The 22,247-nt window shown below is 38.4% G+C and overlaps 1 protein-coding gene and 7 non-coding genes across 8 annotated transcripts in view; 5 read left to right on the forward strand and 3 right to left on the reverse strand.

Moving 5' to 3' along the window:
* The first annotated feature begins 5,272 nt into the window (after window positions 1-5,272).
* Window positions 5,273-22,247, forward strand: part of LOC150083939 (uncharacterized) — a 60,750-nt gene continuing 43,775 nt past the window's right edge. The window contains exon 1 of the mRNA XM_090375649.1: window positions 5,273-5,423. Within this exon, the coding sequence (XP_090231775.1) occupies window positions 5,273-5,423 (151 nt within the window). The remainder of the gene's footprint in view (window positions 5,424-22,247) is intronic.
* On the forward strand, window positions 10,791-10,882 carry TRNAI-UAU (transfer RNA isoleucine (anticodon UAU)). The gene is given in 2 exon segments: window positions 10,791-10,828; window positions 10,847-10,882. It is a non-coding gene; the product is annotated as a tRNA-Ile (tRNA).
* On the forward strand, window positions 13,731-13,822 carry TRNAI-UAU (transfer RNA isoleucine (anticodon UAU)). Its single transcript is given in 2 exon segments — window positions 13,731-13,768; window positions 13,787-13,822. It is a non-coding gene; the product is annotated as a tRNA-Ile (tRNA).
* TRNAI-UAU (transfer RNA isoleucine (anticodon UAU)) lies at window positions 14,278-14,369 on the reverse strand. The gene is given in 2 exon segments: window positions 14,278-14,313; window positions 14,332-14,369. It is a non-coding gene; the product is annotated as a tRNA-Ile (tRNA).
* On the reverse strand, window positions 14,583-14,654 carry TRNAP-AGG (transfer RNA proline (anticodon AGG)). Its single transcript has one exon. It is a non-coding gene; the product is annotated as a tRNA-Pro (tRNA).
* TRNAP-AGG (transfer RNA proline (anticodon AGG)) lies at window positions 18,168-18,239 on the forward strand. Its single transcript has one exon. It is a non-coding gene; the product is annotated as a tRNA-Pro (tRNA).
* Window positions 18,454-18,545, forward strand: TRNAI-UAU (transfer RNA isoleucine (anticodon UAU)). The gene is given in 2 exon segments: window positions 18,454-18,491; window positions 18,510-18,545. It is a non-coding gene; the product is annotated as a tRNA-Ile (tRNA).
* On the reverse strand, window positions 19,000-19,091 carry TRNAI-UAU (transfer RNA isoleucine (anticodon UAU)). The gene is given in 2 exon segments: window positions 19,000-19,035; window positions 19,054-19,091. It is a non-coding gene; the product is annotated as a tRNA-Ile (tRNA).

Consider the following 22,247-nt stretch of genomic DNA (forward strand, 5'->3'; position numbering starts at 1 on the left):
CACGCCTCTTCCTCAACTCCCAAAAAACAAAGACCACTACATCTGCGAAGAAGGTGAAGTGTCCGTGTTTTTTGACAGAAAAGGGGTTATCCTGACAGATTACCTACCTCGTGATTCCACACGTACAGAGAATACTACAGATATCTTTTTGAAAACGTTACGCGATACATTGAAGATTAAAAGGCTTGGAATGTTAACCAAAGATGCCCGTCTTCTGTCAGACAATGCACCGACTCACAGGGCCTTTGCGACCACCAAATTTATTGGCCAGTACGGCTTCGAACTACTGCAGCACTTCTGAACTAGCACCGTCAGACTTCGTGTTTCCATACATGAAGAAACCATTGCGTGGACGGCGCTTTGATTCGTCTCAGGAAGTCATCAGTGAAGTGGAATCGTTTTTTCTTTTTGCACCTGAAAACATTATATATATTTTCCTCCTGTACATATCTCTGCCCCAGGGGCTATTCTGGGGCAAGTCAGTGAATTTAGTGCGAATTGAGACTGTGATAGTTGAAATTGAGCTGACTTTCAACTTTTATTTTTTGTTCTCTTTGTTCTAGTTTACTACTGCCTTACTTTAGCTGCCCTACTTCCACGTAGTCTGGGGTGGGCGAGCAGGGTGAATAGGATAGGGTTGATAGGGTTTTTTGAGGAATTTTGTTGAGTATTTCCGTGCCCTTGGGCAGTTGCCCGTGGGACCGTTTTACCCGTTTAACTTGGGTTACGGTGTTCAACGACAGTTGTCGTTTTAAAATTGTATTTAAAAGTTAAGTATTGGTTCGACGGCTCCTTGCTCTTTGAATTGTAAATACTGTATATAGTTATCAATTGTCATTTTTGATTTTTGATTTTTTGTTGTAAATAGAAAAGTTTTATTATTTACAATGACGAGTTCTAGTGATCTGGACTCAGTCTGTGAACAAATTATGTCAGTAACATCAGAAGTTACTGAAGATGAACAGGAAGAAATAGCTAGAGATATCCTAGTTCAGGCTCAAGAATTGGTTGAAATTGAAGTTTCAACAAGTAATTTAGCTGGAACAACTGTTCAAGACAGCTCGTCGTCACTTCCTGGTCCTTCGCAATTAACGAGCAATGCTCTAATAGTATCAGGGTCTAAGAAGCAGAAAAGATCTAAAGGTACAGGTGAATCGGACACGAGTGTAAAGAAGACTCGAAACAGAAAGAGACAAAGGAAAGAAACAGTGGAAAAACAGACAGATCTTGATGGGTTTTCAGAAATTAAGAGAGCTCGTGAACGATTGAGAGCTTTTCTGTGGGACAAAAATAGTAAAGTGCCAACAGCTTCGATAAGAATTATTTTAGAAATGTGGGACGAATTAGAAAACAAAGTCCAAGAGATAAGCAAGAAAAAGATGGTGTTAAAAGATCGTCTAAAACAAAAAGAAAAGTTAAAGAAGGAAACTTATTCGAGTATAGTCAAGAGTACTGAACTGACTGAAGATAAAGTGTCCAAAGTTATGATCTTAAAGTCTACAAAAGGAAACTTTAAGACTAGTGAGCAGGTGAAAGATGGAGTATTGAATGAAATTCGTCCATTATTAAAAGATGTAAAAGTAAGGAATATAAGACCAATTAGAGATTGCGGTGTTGTTGTGGAGGCGGTGACTGACGACGACCTGAATAAACTTAAAAGTTGTACAAAGCTAAAAGAGCTTGGATTGGATCTCAATACCTAAGCCAATATGTCCGAAAGTCGTGCTTTTTGATGTAGAAAAAGGGTTCAAGAAAGACGATATGGTTAAAGAACTGTGGGCAAAGAACTTCAAAGATCTTGGTCTAAGTGAGAAAAGAACTGTTGAAGGAATTGAAGTACTGACTGTTAATAAAGCAAAAGATGTAAATGTGGAAAATTGGGTTTTCCAAATATCACCAAAAATATGGAAAAAGTTTAAGACTTGTAAAAGGTTGCTGGTGGGCTGGTCAGCTTGCAAGTTTAAAGAAATTTTTAGTGTTACTCAATGCTATAAGTGTTTGATGTTTGGGCATGTTGCCAAATATTGCAGACAAGAAGTGCATTGTGGTCACTGTGGTGAGATGGAGCACTCATATAAGAATTGTACTAATAAGAATGTCCAGCCAAAGTGTTGCAACTGTAAGCGAAATAAAGTGGAAGCGGGCCATGTGGCAGTAAATAAAGAATGTCCTCAATATAGAAAAGCGCTTGAAAATTATAAAAGAAAGATAAACTATGGGTAAAACACTAAAAGTGATTCAATTGAATGCCCAGCGCGCAAAAAGTGTGGCTATGCAAATTAATAACAGAATGGAGAAAGATGACATTGACATTGCCCTTCTCCAAGAGCCATATACTGCATGTGGACAAGTGAGGTGTTATCCTCAAGGATACAGAGTGATATCGGAAGGGGACTCTCCAAACGCTGCCATCATAATACGATCAAAAGATCTAGTAATAACGAAAGTTATGGTACTGTGCAACAGAAATGCTGTCTGTTGCGAGGTGATTGGTGGCTTTGGTAGAGTGTACCTGGTATCGCAGTATTGTCAGCATGCAGAGTTCATATTTCCCGAAGTGGAATATATGGAAAAAGTTCAAAGATTACTTGGTTCTTGTGAGTTGGTCATGTCCCTAGACTCTAATCTCTAATTCTCCTTTATGGGGCGGTGAGAATACTGATGATAGAGGTTGTATACTTGAAGAATTTATAGCTGCCTCAGGGGTTGAGATTGTGAATATTAAAGGCCATCCGCCCACATTCTCTACTGCCAATGGCCAGTCCTATATTGACCTTACACTTGTAACAGGTGCAGTTAAGAATAAAATTAGGGGTTGGAGAGTTGCTGAGGGTTACACTACAAGTGATCACAATGCGATATTGTTCTCTATAGAAAATAATAATGAAGCCCGAGTTACATTTGATATTGAGCGATATTGTATAAAAAATGTATCTTGGCAAAAGTTTAATGATATCTTTTTGAATATGGTAAATAATGTTAACTGGCAAAATTTTGATGTCAATGAATATGTGTGCACATTGAGTGAAATAATAATTAACTGTTGTAATAGATGTTTTAAGAAAAGTTATGTTAAAAGCAGACCGGTCTTTTGGTGGACAGAACAATTGACAGTTTTACGAAAGCAGACCAATAAATTAAGAAGGCTATATCAAAGGCACAGACGTTTTGGAGATGTTGACTTACTGGCTAGGTATTTGGCTAACTATAGGGATAAACGAAAAGAGTATTGTAAAGTTATAAGTGAAACTAAAAAGTCTTGTTGGGAGACTTATGTCAAGGAGCAAGGATCCCGAGACCCTTGGGGAATTTTTAAGATTATTGTTAATAAAAAAGGAACACAGGACATAACTAGTACTATCGGTTCTGATGATAATCAAACCTTAAATTGGCGAGACTCAGTTAACAGGACGCTGGATGATCTTTTTCCTGAGATTAACGAAGGAGCTTCCACTCCGCTACAGTTGTGGATGAAAGAGCAGAATATGCAATATAACTCTGAAGTACTGGAAGAAGGGTTCTCTATGGATGAAGTTATGTTGGCGGTGGACCGGGCAAAAGCAGGAAAGTCACCAGGTCCTGACAAAATAGAAGTGAAAGTAATGAAGCAAGCTTTTATGTTGAGCCCTGAGACATTCTTAAATTTGTACAATAAATGTTTGTATTATGGTGCTTTTCCGCGGAGCTGGAAGGAAGCCCGTGTGAGGTTAATAGTTAAAAGTACAGATAGATTGCTGAATGATACAGGTACGTATCGACCCATTGCTCTTTTGTCAGTCTTGGGTAAAGTTTATGAAAGGTTGATTATAGACCGATTAATGATTATATACGAAAATAGGTCCATGTCCTCCTTGAGCCAGTATGGCTTCAAGAAAGGGAAGAGTGCAGAAGATGCTGCCTATGGACTAACCCAGATTGTTGAAATGAGCGGTGCAAGATACGTACTTGCAATCTTTGTTGACTTCAACGGGGCTTTCGACCGGCTCTGGTGGGAGAGTGTTCTTGCTAGACTAAGGAAGTGTCAATGTGCAATGAATTTATATTGTGTTTTTAGAGATTATTTTTCTGATAGAACTATAGTGGTGAGAAATAAATATTGTGAAGTCATTAAGAAAGTGAGTCGGGGATGTCCTCAGGGTTCCGTAATTGGACCTTTTGTCTGGAACATCGTCATGGACGAATTCCTGGAGAACACTTTTGACGTGTACAGAGTATAGCGGATGCAGATGACCTAGTTTTACTGGTCCATGATGATTCCCGTCTTCAGTTGGAGACTAGAGCTGAAATAGCTCTTCATTCGCTAGACGGATGGTGTAAGCAGAATAGATTAGAAATATCAATGACTAAGACTGTCCAAATGTTGCTAAAAGGGAAGTTAAGTACAAGAAATTTATTATAGTTGCACACAGAGCGTATAAATAAAAGAAGAAGAATTAACTGTTGTAATAGATGTTTTAAGAAAAGTTATGTTAAAAGTTATGTTAAGAAGTTCTTCTTCTTCTTCTTCTTCTTTTATTTATACGCTCTGTGTGCAACTATAATAAATTTCTTAATGAATCCAGAGCGCGTAGGCCTGTTTCATTAAGTTAAGTACAAATCGTCCCCCTACTGTTCGGCTGAGTGGAGGGGCTGTGCGATATGCTAGAGTGGTGAAATACTTGGGAATCAGAAGAAAGTGTTAGAAGAAAGGCTCTATTTTACAGAACATATCAAGTATTTGAAAAATAAAGTTAGAGTATTGTATTCTAAGCTCCGGAGGGTTGTGAGGTGTGATTGGGGCATCAAGGCACGTTCGTTGAACTTATTATATGATTGCGTATTTGTCCCAATCATTACTTATGCCTCTGGAGCTTGGGTACATCGAATAGAAAATTCGTTGATACAAAAATATATGTCTCAAGCTCAACGTTTTGTTCTGTTAAGCATCACTCGGGCGTGTCGTACGGTCTCGACTGACGCCTTACAGGTAGTTGCGGGCAGAATTCCAGCATTATATAATGTTTTATTAGCTGGAATGATGTACTACACCAAGAATAACATAAGAAAGACGATATTAGGAGTCTCTTCCTGCCTAGAAGAAAATTATATATACTCAAGAAATGATCTAAAGCTAGAAACGAAAAGGATTATTCTTGAGATAGAAAATCTTTGGCAACAGAATTGGCAAAATTCTGAAAAGGGCAGGCAGTCTTATATGTTCTTACCATCAGTTCAAATTATTAATTTAAAAATAAAACCATGGCTCCAATTTGGCTTAAATGCTATGTTTTTGATGACTGGTCATGGCTTAGCTAAAAGGTTGTTTGAACTTGGGCTTAGAGAGTCTGATCTCTGCACCTGTGGCGGTGTGGAGACTTCTGAACATATAATGCTTGAATGTGTTCAATATAGTGATTTTAGAAATGTATTAGAATGTTCAATTGGTGAGTCGATGGAACGGGATCGTCTCAGTGTTCTGTTTTCTTGTAGAAGGAATTTTAATTTCTTTAATGAATTTATAAGTGCAGTTTTTCGGAGAAGGAAAAGTCTGCTAGATAGTAGTGGCCTGCCTCCCAGGGGCAGGGATGGAAACCACTCTCATCAAGATATGTAAAAGAACAAACATATTGTTCCTAAGAGCGGGCTAAATGGCCAATATATTGTTGAGTTCAATTTTAACTTGAGTTCAGTTTAAAATTTAACTAAATTTAATCTTCTATTTCTGATGCCAGTCTACGATGAGACAAAAGCCACGGATGTGCAGCTGCACAGGTAGTGGTGGACTCAGGCGCTTTAAATGAATGTACATATCTCTGCCTTCGTACTTGACCCAATCACTGCGCTATTCCTTAAACTTATTCTTGCCATACTTCACTAACTCACAACTTTGTTTCCTCTTACAACAGCACCCTTTCGTCTTCTACCGTTAGACCCCCTGCTGAATAGTCAAAAGATGAAAGGGTTCTGTTGTAACGGAAAACAAAGTTTCGAGGTCTACTTTTGAACTACTGGCCAACTCCCTTCCCAAAATGCCTAATTGCAGATCCATAAATGTGAGTATTGAAACATAGATTATTAAATCTTTCCTATTTACGATGATTAAGAAGGGATGATTTTATTATTAAATCATCGTCCTCTTACAACGAATGGAAAAGGTCAGAGTTCGAATTCAGTCAATAACCGGACTAATTTCTGTGGACTTCTTTCACACGGAGGCTCGATTCTTCGTCTTCCAAATAGCGAACCGACCTCATATTAAACACAGGCACAGACACAATATATCTTCACCTCATAACCTTAGTTGCTTTGGCAGTGTAACCGATTTCTAAATCGCAATGACACAACTAAGAATTTCATTCTCCACATGAGGCTTCAGATCACAACCTCGGCATCACTTGGAAGTACTGTCTTTTAAGTACCAAGCGCTAACCAGTTGCGCCACTGGGGATGACAGCAACATCATGATTTCATTGGTAGAAACTTCAGATGGAAACAACACGTGAATAAATACAAGCAATCCTAACAACCATTTCTCTTGTTAAGTTTCGTACAGTAGTCATAAAACTTAGAACTAAAACTATGATTTCTGTACAGTTTATGGGATAAGAAAAATTGAAAAAAGGGTCTTTTTCTTAAGCACACGATGGTAAAAAGAAAGCAAGGGCTCATCCAGGATTTTAAGCCGAGACCTCTCGCAACCTATTTGAGAATCATACCCCTAGACCACCAGTCTCCAAACTACTCAGCTTTACGAACCCCGTCAAAAATCAAAACATGTGTGCAAACCACTGCATATTCAGTATGTTCCACCTTCTCCTCTTTAAAGGGGTGTCCTGAATGGATACAGGGTGGTATGGTTTCCAAATGTACTTTTAAAATACGATGAGAAATATATAAAAGCATCATTCAAAGTTCAAAAATAGTAGCTTTGTAATGTATATTACCCATTTCGGGAGATTTTTTTGACTTCTCAAAGAATTGTGTGAATGTACTTTGCAAATGAAAAGATCTTTAAGATGAAGATCTTTAAAAGATAGAAAAGATATTTCCTCCATTAGTTCGTAAATTTAATTCAGAATACATTCGGATAGTTATGAAGCTTGTCTTTCCTCCTATGGGGCACAACATATCCAGATTCCTGCCAAATTGTAAAAAGCAAGTATTCGCATATATCTTCATCCCCTCATTGGTAAGCTGCTATCTTTTAATCAAGGGTGGTAAAAAAATAGCACCTGCAAAGCAAGAAAAAATTTGGTCACTCTTGTGAATGGACGGAATCTTTAACTAGTATACCATTAATTGGGTCCCAAAAGTAAAAGAATTTTTGGCAGCAATAGGATTTGTTACTCTCTATGAGTGGCAATGTTTATTAAAGTAAATGAGCGTTCACTATTTACGCATTATATTATTAGCCAGGGGCGTCCTTTTTCTTAAGACCAACCTGGGTGCTGTCGATTTTGTTTGCACTGTAGAAAATAGAAAATAGCAAAAAAAAAGTGTTTTTGAAGCGAAATATTTTTAAAAATTTCACTTTTAAATCATTCGTGCATACCAAAACGCTACCATTGTGATATTTTATATGGATTTATATATTTCTGATCCACTTTTATATATTTCTAGAAAGGGTGAGTTGAAAGGGAATTTTCATAAGTGCTGATCTCTTTGTAGATGCTTTTGAACACCTCAACAGATTTGGCCTGGTGGAAATTATACTGTTAATTGAAAGTGATTGAAAAGCAGGGTTATGTGGTATTACATCGGTATGTTTATTAGCAGTAGCTGGGGCAAGAAAGTGATTGGAGCTGGATGTGTGGTGCGGTGGTTTTCGACAGTCCAGAGACACTAGTGTAGTTTCACAATTAGTTAGTCATGCAGGGGAGAGTTGTGTCATCTTTCGGTTTTGGTCATAAGATGAAGTTGCATTGGATGGTTTTGGGTCTTTCGATTCATAAAAGGCCTGATTAGAGTGCCAACTGGCCATACAGATGTGGATGCAACTGATCTGAATGCCCGACTTTCGCAAACTACTCTAAAGGACGAATAATTTTGCGTTTTCTTGAGTAAATTTGCGGATACTTTGGTATGCAGTTCTTTACTTATTGCAGTCTCAATTTCCTCAGCAGTTGTCAGTGGCCCCAGTCGGGAAATAAAACTACCTTGACACCTTCTGTCTGGTCAACGATCGCCAGTATGGATTCCGTCAGCGTCGATCCTCTGGTGATATTCTGGCTTATGTTACCCATTTATGGACTAATTCAATGGAAAGGTTCGGTGAAACACAAGTAGTTGCTCTTGACATCTCAAAGGCTTTTGATCGTGTTTGGCATAAAGTTTTAACGTGTTTGTTTTGTCTTCTAAACAAGCTTCCATCTTATGGTTTGCCAACTGTTTTTAGCAATTGGTTATCCAGGTTTCTCTTTAATCGCTCATAGAGGGTGGTGGTAGATGGCTCTCTGTCTTCTAACTTCTCCACTAATGCCGGTGTCTCCCAAGGTTCAGTTTCCCCCCCCCCCCCCCCACTCTTTTCCTCTTGTATATTAATGACCTTCCATTGACTGGAAATCCTATCCATAGTTTTGCCGATGATAGCACATTGCATTTCACTTTCCATTTTGAGAAACCTTGTCCTGCTCAATCAGCTTCAACCTCTCGAAAATCTGCTACCAATTCCTTAAATGCCGATTTTCAGGTAATTCTCCAGTGGGGCAAAGACAACTTAGTTGATTTCAACCCTTCTAAAACTCAGTCTTGTCTTATATCTCGCAAAAAGGATTCTTCTGCTCCTATGCTTATCTTTAGTGACACTCCGATTTCTAGGCAAAATGATATATCTCTTTTGGGGATTACCCTGACTTCTAATCTCTCTTGGCACAAGCACATTACAAATATTGCTTCCTCTGCATCGAAAAAACTTTTCTCTTTCCATTGTTTGTCCATAAATAGGTAACATAATGCAGAATATCACCAGTGGATTAACACTGACGGAAGCCATATTAGTGGTCGTTGATCAGGTGGAAGATTTCTAGATAGTTTAAGAGTTGGCGGCTAATCGATTTCTCCATTACATTACAAGTAGAATGGCATTGGGACGATAATTGAATGGCACAGATTTGTTGCACATCCAAATTAACATATACTTTTATACATTTAATCTCAAAGATTGAAATAAAATACGGTTCATAACCGGATTAGTGGATGGTTTGTTTACAATAAAAACAACATGTGTCCAAAAAGCCAAGTGCGCCCTCCAGGGAGCGTGACTTACACTTTGGAAATCCATGGAATAGAATATATTACAACCGACTACGTGATCCACTTTTATACTGCACTATCGTATCAATCTCTATTTCTATAAAAATTTTAGAATTTTTATAGAAACAGAGATTGCATGATATTTTAGAACTCACCTTCCTTTATTTCTTTTTGATCTACAGAGATTTAAAGAAGAGAGGGTGTGCTGAGATGAAGAAGATTGCGGGGGTTCCTCAGGAGCCGTCAATGGAAATCTGGTTTCAGCCAACCCTTTGACTCAATTAATTTATTTAGTCCATTAAGGACAGATGTGTACTGTGTTGACCCTTCCACGCCAAGAGGAGGGGGGATGTTACAACTGAACACATCTGGCCTTGATGGACTAAATCCTGTACTCATAGAGAGTATCCTATTGGTACCAATAGACTTTCTGTATCTGTACCTGTCTTTAATATTCGGTCGGTTCGCTATTTGCAAGACGAAAAATTGAGCCAACATGTGAAAGATGTCCACAGAAATTAGTCCGGTTATTGACTGGATTCCAACTGAGGGCGATGATCTAATAATAAAATCATCGTCCTCTTAATCACCGTAAATAAGAAAGATTTAATAATCCATGTTTTACTACTCACATTTGTGGACCTGCACTTTGGCATATTGGGATGGGAGTTGGCGAGTAGTTCAAAAACAGGGTCAGCAGGGAGTCTAACGGTAGAAATTATTTGGACTTGAATAACTCAAAACCTAAACCTTTTGAGCTGATTCCTTTTCGAAGGTTTTATTTAGCAGTAAAACTGAGGGGGGGAGGGAAATCCACAAAAATTTCAGGCTCACTTTCAAATCCCAAGATTTGATTTAGCTCCCTGTGAAACTAACTTGCCAATTACTTTGAAGAGAAGACAACTTTCTTAGCTTTAGTCATCACAATCAAGAAATCTCTGAGTGAGACTTGCATCAAAGTTGGCGTTTTTATTAATGTACAAGTTTATTTAAAAGTTTCGACATCCACTTAATTTTTGTATAATAATAATATAATAATAGTACCTTATAAAGAACACAAGATTTTAAACGCAGATGTAAAATTGTAAACTGCTCCTGTCTTTCTTTAGATTTCGACTTCGTACTGGAACACTACTCCAATGCAATTTGCAATTGATTTGTAGAACAGAATTATATCCTCCCTAAAAGTATAAAAAGTTAAATTATCCAGAAAAGTAATGTGACCGACTTATCAGCAAGTGTGGCTTGTTTGTCTAGGGGTATGATTCTCGCTTTGGATGCAAGAAGTCCCGGGTTCAAATCCCAGACGAGCCCATACCACATTGAACTTAACTTATTTCAACTTTTCTTCTGTCGAAAACTGTACAGAAATCAGTTTTAGTTCCAAATTTTTTGTCCATTATACTTAACGTACAAAGAGAAATCATTGGCAGAAACTGATTGGAAACAACACTTGAATACGTACGAGCAGTCGTCACAACCATTTTGAGGACTGCTCGTACGTATTCAAGTGTTGTTTCCAATTAGTTTGTGCCAATGAAATGATGAGGTTGTCATCATCCCCAGTGGCGCAATTGGTTAGCGCGCGGTACTTATAAGACAGTACTTCTGAGTGATGCCGAGGTTGTGAGTTCGAGCCTCACCTGGGGAATGACATTTTCATTTTTTTTAGGTTTGCCGTTGCGATTTAGAAATCCTTTACACTATCAAACAACTAGGGTTTATGAGGTGACAGAATATTGTGTCTCTACTTGCTTTTATTCTTCGGTCGGTTTGCTGTTTGCAACAAGAAAAAGCAGTAGCTATCGTGTGAAAGAAGTCCATATAAATTTGCGCTTCATTGATGGGATTCGAACTCAGCCCTTTTCCGTTCGGTGTAAGTGGAAGATGATTATAAAAACTGTGGACCATAATCTGGAAATGGACCGTAATCTGCAACGTTGATCAGCGCGGTTTGGCAGATCGAGGGTATTCATCAGTCAGGGGCTGCTTGAACTCTAGGTCTACTCAAAGAGCTAGTGCTACTGCCCTTCTTCTCCTGACTACTCGGCTACCTAGGTAGCGTAATACTTTGATTAAAAGGCATAAGAAATAACTGCACAGGAATTGATGAATAGATGCTTTAGGAAGTTTTAAGTTAAATAGTTAAATTGGATTGTTTTGAATTGTCTGTGGAAAATTGAGAATCCCTCTTTTCTTAGCCAACTCTGATAATTTAGACGTAGTCAGATAGCTCGTGGGCCTTTGTACTTGAGGGTAGCTGTTTTAGAAGAATAACAACTTAATAGCAATACTAAGAAACAAAGGGATATAAATGAAAATAATAAGCAAATTAATAAATAAAAAAGTAAAAGAAGAAATAAAGAAACCTCTCCCACAGTCCGTTTATTAAAGAAAACATCTTGCTAAATGTGCGTTCGATAATTGCACATTATATTAGCCCAGGGTGTCCTTTTTCTGTAAATAGAAAATATCAAATAACAACGAAAGTTTTTTTGAAGAGGAATATTTTTAAAATCCTTTGCGCATATCAAAAAGCTATTGTGAAATTTTATATGGATTTATTTATTTCTGATACGCTTTTAAGTATATTTAGAAATATTGTTCATGTTTTTATAATTATTTTTAGAAATTTTAATTACTCTTGATGTTTTAAGGAGTCCTTATGTGCTGTAATGTAATAACTAGATCGTACGTATAGCTTAGCTTAATTTTCGCTTAGCTTGTGAGGTGAGTGCTGAAAATTAAGCTAAGCTATACGTACGACCTAAATTTTAATTATTAAATAATTTGCTTGTGTCCATCCGTTCGGAATCCTGTTTGAGTTTGAATAACTCAAAAACTAAACAAGCTTTTGATCAGATTTCGAGCAGATATCAAATTGTAAAAGTGGTAATGACTTTCTTTAGATTTTGTCTGCAGCCTGAAAAACTGTATTCCACGTTCAGTCTTACGATTGATTTGTATAACAAAATTCCATCCTCCTAAAAATATAAAAAGCTAAAATAATCCACAAAGGCAATGAAATCGATTTTGTTGAAAATGTGGCTCGTTGGTCTAGGGGTATGATTCTCGCTTAGAGTGCGAGAGGTCCCGTGTTCAAATGCCGGATGAGCCCTTCGTTAACTTTTATCACGTTGACTTAAAGATCACTGTGTCTGTGAAAGGAATTTCAATTTATCTTTTCTCGAAAACTGTTCAGAAATTGCATTGTTTTAGTTCCAAACTTATGTCCATTATACGAAAGATGCTGTGGACAGTCCCGTAAGTAATCAAAGCTGTTCCATAGACAGCTTTGATTTCTTCGTCAATTCCTGAGCTGTCTTGCCCTGCAATTGCAGCAACTTGATTACTGCTCGATACTCCACTTTGTCAACCACAGCCTCTTTCCTCAGATTACGGGCTCAACATGAAATTTCACAAGTTCTTGAATATGTAGACAACTTACATTAAAACCTGCATCTTCCTACAGATGTTTTATCTCGGTCAGGGTACGAACCTTTTTGATACCCCCCTGGTAGACATTATAGGAAGTTTTAAGTTAAGTATTTAAATTTGAATGTTTCGAATTGAATGTGGGAAAGGGAGAATCCCTCTGTCCTGGAAAACTCTGTTAATACATAAAAAAATTAAGCAAAAAATAAAGAAACCGCTCCACAGTACGTTTATTAAAGAAAACATCTTGGTAAATGAGCATTCAATAAACACGTCTTATATTATTAGCCAGGGGCGTCCTTTTTCTTAAGACCAACCTGGGTGCTGTCGATTTTGTTTGCACTGTATATAGAAAATAGCGAAAAAATTTTGAAGCGAAATATTTTTAAATCATTTCACTTTTTAAATCATTCGTGCATACCAAAACGCTACCGTTGTGAAATTTTATATGGATTTATATATTTGTGATCCACTTTTACATATTTTAAAATTATTTTTAGAAATTTTAATGTAATTTGCTTATATCCTTCCGTCCGGAATGCTATTTGAGCTTGAGTTCTGTTATATGTTATGTGCTCTTTGAGTTCTGTTATATGCAGATGTCAATTGTAAAAGTGCGAAGGAGTTTGTTTACATTTCGCCTCCGAACTGGAAAACAATATTCCAGGTGCAATCTTAGAATTGATTTGTAGAACAAAACTGTGTCCTCCCTAAAAGTATGAAAAGCAAAAAATAATCAAGAAAGTTAATGAAACCGAGTTGATTGAAAGTGTAGCTCGTTGGTCTAGGGGTATGATACTACGCTTAGGGGGCTGGAGGTCTCGGGTTCAAATCCCCGACGGACTTAACTTCGTTTTTTCCTGGTGAACTTAAAGATCACTGTGGTAAAAGGAATTTAATTTTTTCTTCATTCGAAAACTGCACAGAGTTCGCAGTGTTTCAATTAGAAATTTTATGTCCATTTTACGAAAGTTAGAGAGAAATTGTTATTTGGATTGCTTGTATGCATTCGCCTGTTCTTCCCAATGAAAGTTTCTACTAATGAAATCAGTTCAATGATGACTTTCCCAGTGGCGCAATTGGTTAGCGCGCGGTACTTATAAGACAGTACTTCTGAGTGATGCCGAGGTTGTGAGTTCGATCCTCACATGGGGAAATAAGTTTTTATATTTCTTAGGTTTGGCATTGCAATTTTGAAACCTTTTACACTGCCACTTCTGGCAGTTTACTGCTTGTACGAAAAAAAATACGAGCCACCATGTGAAAGAAGTCCATAGAAATTCGTCACGTCCTTGATGGGATTCGAACTCAGGTCTTTTCATTCGGCGTAAGTGGAAGATAATTGCAAAACCTGTGGCACCAGCGAAGGTACCATAGTGTGTTTGGTAGTATTCAGTTCCATAATTGAACGTGGGGACCTGAAGAACATCTCATAAATACGCATTCCAACAGATTTCATCATCTGTAACAATCCTCATGGCCGAATTTCTGTGGACTTCTTTCACGTGGTGGCTCGTGTTTTTCTTCCTACAAACAGGATATCGCCAGAAAATGGCACTGTAAAAGATTTCTTATTTGAAATGCCAAACATAAGAAAAATAAAAACTTTAATTCCCCAGGTGAGGATCGAACTCACAACCTCGGCATCACTCAGAAGTACTGTCTTATAAATACCGCGCGCTAACCAATTGCGCCACTGGGGAAGTCATCATCATTCTGATTTCATTAGTAGAAACTTTCATTGGGAACAACAGGCGAATGCATACAACCAAATCCAAATAACAATTTCTCTTTGTAACATTCGTAAAATGGACAAGACTTCGAACTAAAACACTGCGTACAGATTTCGAAAGAAGAAAAAATTAAATTCCTTTTACCACAGTGATCTTTAAGTTCACCAGGAAAAAACAAGTTGAGGGCTCGTCCGGGATTTGAACCCGGGACCTCTCGCACCCTAAGCGAGAATCATACCCCTAGACCAACGAGCCACTCTTTCGCTCACCCCGGTTTCATTAACTTTCTAGATTATTTTTAGAGTTTTAGAGCTTAGAGTTTTCTACCAAAATGTCCGGAGCCTCCGAAATAAGCTTGAAACTCTCGAACAACTCTTGTTGTCCAATAGCATGGATGTAATTTGTCTATCAGAAACATGGCTTGAACCTGACCAGGAGTCAATAGCCTATGCTGCGGCCGCTGGTTTTTCATCGTTCTTCACATCAAGATCTCAATCTAGAGGAGGCGGTGTTGCCATCTTCGTCAAGGATTCCAACCTGAAATTGGTGCACGTCTCATCTAGCAACTCCTTATTTTATGAAGCAATACTCGTGACTGTGAAGTTTAATGCCTGTTTAATTGATTTAGTGGCAATCTACATTCCCCCAGCTCCAGATACTGCAACAATTGACGATGCTACTAGCTGGATAATGAGTAAGTTACACCCTCCTGCTACGCACATTCTCTGCGGCGACTTTAACCTTCCACCTCACCTGAGCCCTCTCCTTCAACGACTAATGAACAATCTCTCTCCATCAAAGTTCACAATTATCAATGAGGAGCCAACGAGAGGCGCCAATCGCCTTGACTTGATTCTATGTTCTGGAATTTGCAGAGTCGACATTCCACCAGAAACGTCCTTCAATTCAGATCACGACCCAATTGCATTACTTCTTGTTCTGCCTATGCCCAGCTTCAATTGCCTTAATACTGTTGAAAAGAAAATCATATTTTCTCCGAATTTTCTGGATCCAAAAAAGTGCCTCGAGGCAGCGCAGTCTATTCCATGGCATGTGCTTGATGGATGTGACCCAATCCTCGCAGTTGACCTAATCACAAGATGGATAAATACAGTCACCCTCTATGCATCAGCCAAAACCGTACACATTTCTCCAAGAACTAGAGCTTGGTGGACCAAAGATCTAGCGCCAGTTTCCACAACAAGCAGTACCTTCACAGGCAGTGGAAAATCTCTGGCACAACCCAAGATCGAATCCTATACTCCAGAGCAAGAGCTATGTTCAACAGACTCAAGGCATCAGCAATAAAGAGATATACCGATACTACCTTGTCTAAAGGAAAAGCGCCATACTCATCAAGACACAGTTGCATTAATTCAAATCTTGATCTAGATAACTGGATGAACTACATTTCAAGATTCAAAACCAAGTCCGCTTCTGCCGAAATCCCTCTCCAAAACTCTCAATTTACTGCTACTGATGACCTCTCCATAATTTCCATCACAAGACAGCAACTAATATATGCAATTAACTCCCTGCATCCATCTAGTACCGCAGGCTGTGATAAGATACCTCATTTCATAATTAAATGCCTTAGCCCCTATATCCTAGATGCATTACTCTCAATCTAGAACTCAGTTCTTTCCACACGAGTTTTCCCTGCTTAGTGGAATGAATACTCTGTGAGGCCACTACCTAAGATTAAAGCACTAACAAGCCTAAAAGATTTCAGACCAATCTCAACTTCTTCCACCCTCCTGAAACTTCTAGAAAAGGCACTCCTTCCAGCATTAAACAAACAGCTGATGCCACAGAAGCTGAAACAGTTCCATTTCGCAGTCGAAAATAGATCCACCATAACAAACCTCATGGCCGCACAGATATCAATTCTTCAAGCCTTCGAAAATAAATCTGAATTAGCTATAGTGTACGCCGATATTGAAGCTGCTTTTGACAGTCTAGACGTCACAGCCCTTCTCAGTCTTCTACAATTCTTCTTCAGGATTAATGGAGACCTTCTAGCTTTCCTCACCGCCTTATTGAAGAATAGAAGTGTCCACCTCACTTTGAAGAAGACCCACTTTACGAGAAAAATCAATGCAGGAGTCCCACAAGGTGGTGTCCTGTCTGGCCTTCTCTTCTCAGCCATTCTGATTCCTTTTATGCGTCTTCGTGCTGATGCTATAATATATGCCGGCGATATAAAGTTTCTGACCTTAATCCCACCGTCTGCAGACCCAATGGCAATTACGTCTTCCATCACAGAGAATTTGACCGACCTTTCAACTTACTTGAAGATGTTTGGATTAAACCTTAACCCTTCAAAATCTGCAATAATGATATACTCATTGAAACACCAACCAACAATAATTCAACCTTCAGTTTTAGGTACTCTCATCCCAGTAGTTACCTGCCATAAGGATCTCGGTATCTATTTTGATCCGAAGCTGAAATTTAATGTTCACACGGAATACCTCCGGAAGCGATTTAACACCCTACGCTGGAGAGCGAAACAACACCGACTTCATTCCAACGATGCCGCAACCACTACCAGATATCTTCAAGCCACTGTTTATCCGGCTATTTTATATGCAGCTGAGATCTGGGCATCTGCGTCGCCCTCTCTTCAAAAACCGGTGTTCTCGTGTGAATACTGGACCCTGAAATGGGCCACAAATAAGCATCGCCGACCCCCTCAATTGAGAACAACTGACTTGGCTCAGCAGCTAAATGTACCCAGGCTTCCGAGGTTAATTGACAGCAGGCGTTTAATGACCTCAGTAAAAATGTATACAGGAGTGATAAACGCCCCAAACATCTGGGATTTCTGTCAGTGGCACAATCCTCCACAATCCTTGAGGTCAGAACCCACACTAACCCTCAAATACAACCGGCTGAAACTGTGTAGTCGGTTCTTACCTGCCCAGGCACTCCCCAAAATTCAGGCACTGCTCCGTCTTGGAGTCGACCTACAAAAAATGGCTACCGACTACAAATACCGTCACATGCTCCTCGAGTGGATTACATCGGTGGAACTGGGATAACTTCCTCCATATGACGTTCAGTCCTCATATTTTCTTTATTATAATTTCATTTTTACATGTTTAATTTGTGTAACTAATAATTTCCATGTAATGGTAAAAAATGTTTTGCCAATTAATCTCAATATTATAATGTAAAACTCCTGGTCATGTCGCCGTGATGAGTATTATTGTCTCTAGTACATGTCCTGTACTTATCAGCAATAAAGAATTTATTTATTTATTTATTTATATGGTTTAAGAGTTGGTGGTTAATTGATTTTTCCATTACTTTAGAAAGAGTAGAAGTAATTGCAATGGGACGATAATTGGATGGGAGGGATTTGTCACCCTTTTTAGGATCTGGCTGGATATGAGCAAATTTCCAAGCAGAAGGAAAACCACCTTTGGAATAAGAAAGTGGAAAAAGGCGGAAAGAATAAGAGTAAGTTCAGGAGCACAGGTTTTGAGAACAAGTGGAGAAATACCATCGGGACCTGGAGCTTTCTTAGCATCAAGATTCATCAAAATCCGTCTGATATCCTTTATATATTAGAAATATATTAAATTATTAAATATAGAAATATATTAAATTATTAAATCTAAATTATGAACAATTATAACTGGAAAACAGTATTCCAGGTGCAGTCTTAGAAATGATTTGTAGAACAAAACTGTGTCCTCCCTAAAAGTATGGAAAGCAAAACATAATCCAGAAAGTTAATAAAACCGTGGTGATCGAAAGTGTGGCTCGTTGGTCTAGGGGTATGATTCTCGCTTAGGGTGCGAGAGGTCCCGGGTTCAAATCCCGGACGAGCCCTAAACTTGTTTTTTTTCCTGGTGAACTTAAAGATCACTGTGGTAAAAGGAATTTAATTTTTTCTTCTTTCGAAATCTGTACGCAGTGTTTTAGTTCGAAATCTTGTCCATTTTACGAATGTTACAAAGAGAAATTGTTATTTGGATTGGTTGTATGCATTCGCCTGTTGTTCCCAATGAAAGTTTCTACTAATGAAATCAGTTTAATGATGACTTTCCCAGTGGCGCAATTGGTTAGCGCGCGGTACTTATAAGACAGTACTTCTGAGTGATGCCGAGGTTGTGAGTTCGATCCTCACCTGGGGAATTAAAGTTTTTATTTTTCTTATGTTTGGCATTTCAAATAAGAAATCTTTTACAGTGCCATTTTCTGGCGATATCCTGTTTGTAGGAAGAAAAACACGAGCCATCACGTGAAAGAAGTCCATAGAAATTCGGCCATGAGGATTGTTACAGATGATGAAATCTGTTGGAGTGCGTATTTATGAGATGTTCTTCAGGTCCCCACGTTCAATTATGGAACTGAATACTACCAAACACACTATGGTACCTTCGCTGATGCCACAGGTTTTGCAATTATCTTCCACTTACGCCGAATGAAAAGACCTGAGTTCGAATCCCATTAATGACGTGACGAATTTCTATGGACTTCTTTCACATGGTGGCTCGTATTTTTTTCTTACAAGCAATAAACTGCCAGAAGTGGCAGTGTAAAAGGTTTCAAAATTGCAATGCCAAACCTAAGAAATATAAAAACTTATTTCCCCATGTGAGGATCGAACTCACAACCTCGGCATCACTCAGAAGTACTGTCTTATAAGTACCGCGCGCTAACCAATTGCGCCACTGGGGAAGTCATCATTAAACTGATTTCATTAGTAGAAACTTTCATTGGGAACAACAGGCGAATGCATACAACCAATCCAAATAACAATTTCTCTCTAACTTTCGTAAAATGGACATAAAATTTCTAACTGAAACACTGCGAACTCTGTGCAGTTTTCGAATGAAGAAAAAATTAAATTCCTTTTACCACAGTGATCTTTAAGTTCACCAGGAAAAAACGAAGTTAAGCCCGTCGGGGATTTGAACCCGAGACCTCCAGCCCCCTAAGCGTAGTATCATACCCCTAGACCAACGAGCTACACTTTCAATCAACTCGGTTTCATTAACTTTCTTGATTATTTTTTGCTTTTCATACTTTAGGGAGGACACAGTTTTGTTCTACAAATCAATTCTAAGACTGCACCTGGAATATTGTTTTCCAGTTCGGAGGCGAAATGTAAACAAACTCCTTCGCACTTTTACAATTGACATCTGCATATAACAGAACTCAAAGAGCATATAACATATAACAGAACTCAAGCTCAAATAGCATTCCGGACGGAAGGATATAAGCAAATTACATTAAAATTTCTAAAAATAATTTTAAAATATGTAAAAGTGGATCACAAATATATAAATCCATATAAAATTTCACAACGGTAGCGTTTTGCTATGCACGAATGATTTAAAAAGTGAAATGATTTAAAAATATTTCGCTTCAAAATTTTTTCGCTATTTTCGATATACAGTGCAAACAAAATCGACAGCACCCAGGTTGGTCTTAAGAAAAAGGACGCCCCTTGGCTAATAATATAAGACGTGTTTATTGAATGCTTCATTTACCAAGATGTTTACTTTAATAAACATTCTGTGGAGCGGTTTCTTTATTTTTTGTTTAATTTTTTTATGTATTAACAGAGTTTTCCAGGACAGAGGGATTCTGCCTTTCCCATATTCAATTCGAAACATTCAAATTTTACTACTTCACTTAAAACTTCCTATAACGTCTACGAGGGGAGTATCAAAAAGTTCGTACCCTGACCGAGATAAAACATCTGTAGGAAGATGGTGGTTTTACTGTAAGTTGTCGACATATTGAAGAACTCGTGAAATTTCATTCCCGCAGGTACACTAGATGTTCAGCCCGTAATCTGAGGAAAGAGGCTGTGGTTGACAAAGTGGAGTATCTAGCAGTAATCAAGTTCCTGCAATTGCAGGGCAAGACAGCTCAGGAATTGACGAAGAAATCAAAGCTGTCTATGGAACAGCTTTGATTATTTACGGAACTGTCCACAGCATTTTACATGCCCATCTGCACATATCTAAGGTCTCCGCACGATGAGGTTCCAAGATTTCTGACTCCTTTGAAGAAGCAATGTCGAATGCAAGGTTCTCGCCAACTGTTGGATTTGTGCAATATGGATGTTGAGAACTTTTTTGATGTGTTGGTGACGAATGCTGCGTGTACTAGTATGATCCGGAGATTAAAGACATCTTGAAGCACGCCTCCTCCATACCTCCCAAAAAGGAAAACACCACTACATCTGCGAAGAAGGTGAAGTTGTCCGTGTTTTTTGGACAGAAAAGGGATTATCCTGACAGATAACCTACCTCGTGATTCCACACGTACGGAGAATACTACAGATATCTTTTGAAAAAGTTACGCGATACATTGAAGATTAAAAGGTTTGGAGTGTTAATCAAAGGTGCCCATCTTCTGTCAGAGAATGCACCTACTCACACGGCCTTTGCGACCACCAAATTTATTGCCCAGTACGGCTTCGAACTACTGTAGCACTTCTGACTTAGCACCGTCAGACTTCGTGTTTCGATACATGAAGAAACCATTGCGTGGACGGCGCTTTGTTTCGTCTCAGGAAGTCATCAGTGAAGTGGAATCATGGTTTCACGCAAAAAGTGCCGACGTCTATGATCAAGGCATTAAACAACTCATCTGTAGTTGGGAGAAATGTGTTACTGACCTCTGAATGCATGAATTCTATTGAAGTTGTTTCTTATGCCTTTTAATCATTTTATTATTCTACTTCGGTAGCCGAGTGGTCAGGAGTGGAAATGCAGTAGCACACGTTCGTTGAATTGACCCTGGTTCAAGCACCTGACTGCTAAATACTGTTGGTCCATCTGACAATCCGCACTGGACCAGCGTGGCAAATTATAGCCCATTTCCCTCGACATGAATTGTTGAGGAGGCTTCCATCCTGCAGTGGATTGATAATGGCTGTAACCCCTTGTTGCTCTAATTCCGCATTTAAATGCTGATTTTCATATTACTTCAACTTATCTATTAATTCAGGTGTGTACACAATATACTCTCACCTCATAACCTCAGGTGCATTGCTAAATAAAAATTAAAATGTCATTCCCCCAGATGGCACTCGAACTCAGAACCAGGGCAGCACGCAGAAGTACTGTTTTATAAAAACGGAGGGGTAACCAATTGCGCCACTGAGGGCGATTGACCTCATTCCTAGAAACTTGAATAGGAAACAAGACGTGAATACATTCAAGCAGTCCTCGCAACCATTTCTCTCGTCAAGTTTCGTGTAGTGGACATAAAACTTGGAACGAACAGCGCGCTTTCTTTACAGTTTTCGAAAGAAGAAATGTTAAAATAAATGTTTTCCTTAATCTCACTGTGGTGAGATTAAGGAAAATTGAAATTTGAACCCGGGAGACCTCTCGCACCCGAAACGAGAATCATACCACTAGACCAACGAGTCACGCTTTCGAATACGTTGGTCTCATTTGCTAAATAAACTTTTCCATATATAAAAACGCCAACTTTGGTGACAGTGTGAGCAGAGATTTGATGATTGATGACAAAAGCTAAGAAATTGTCTTCTCTTCAAAGCAAATGGCAAGTTAGTTTCACAGAGAGCTAAATCAAATCTCAGGATTTTAAAATCGGTCTCATATTTTATTTTATGTTATTTTGTTTGAAAAAGAAATAAGCAAAATAATCCAACTTCGGTTCCAAAAACATAAACGAGCAAAAGAAATTAACTCTGGTTCTTAAAAAAAAATTCTGTCCTTAACTAGTTACTTATAGTTATTTAAATAGTTACTTCGATTAAATAGAATTAACTATTAAATCCATCAATACATCTCTTATTTATACTACGCTGCAACTCAAATTTTTAATTTATCTCAATTATGCCCATCC

This window comes from Mastigoproctus giganteus, chromosome 6 (assembly GCF_048544385.1).
Source record: "Mastigoproctus giganteus isolate SK-2022 chromosome 6, ASM4854438v1, whole genome shotgun sequence".
Classification (NCBI taxonomy): Eukaryota; Metazoa; Arthropoda; class Arachnida; order Uropygi; family Thelyphonidae; genus Mastigoproctus; species Mastigoproctus giganteus.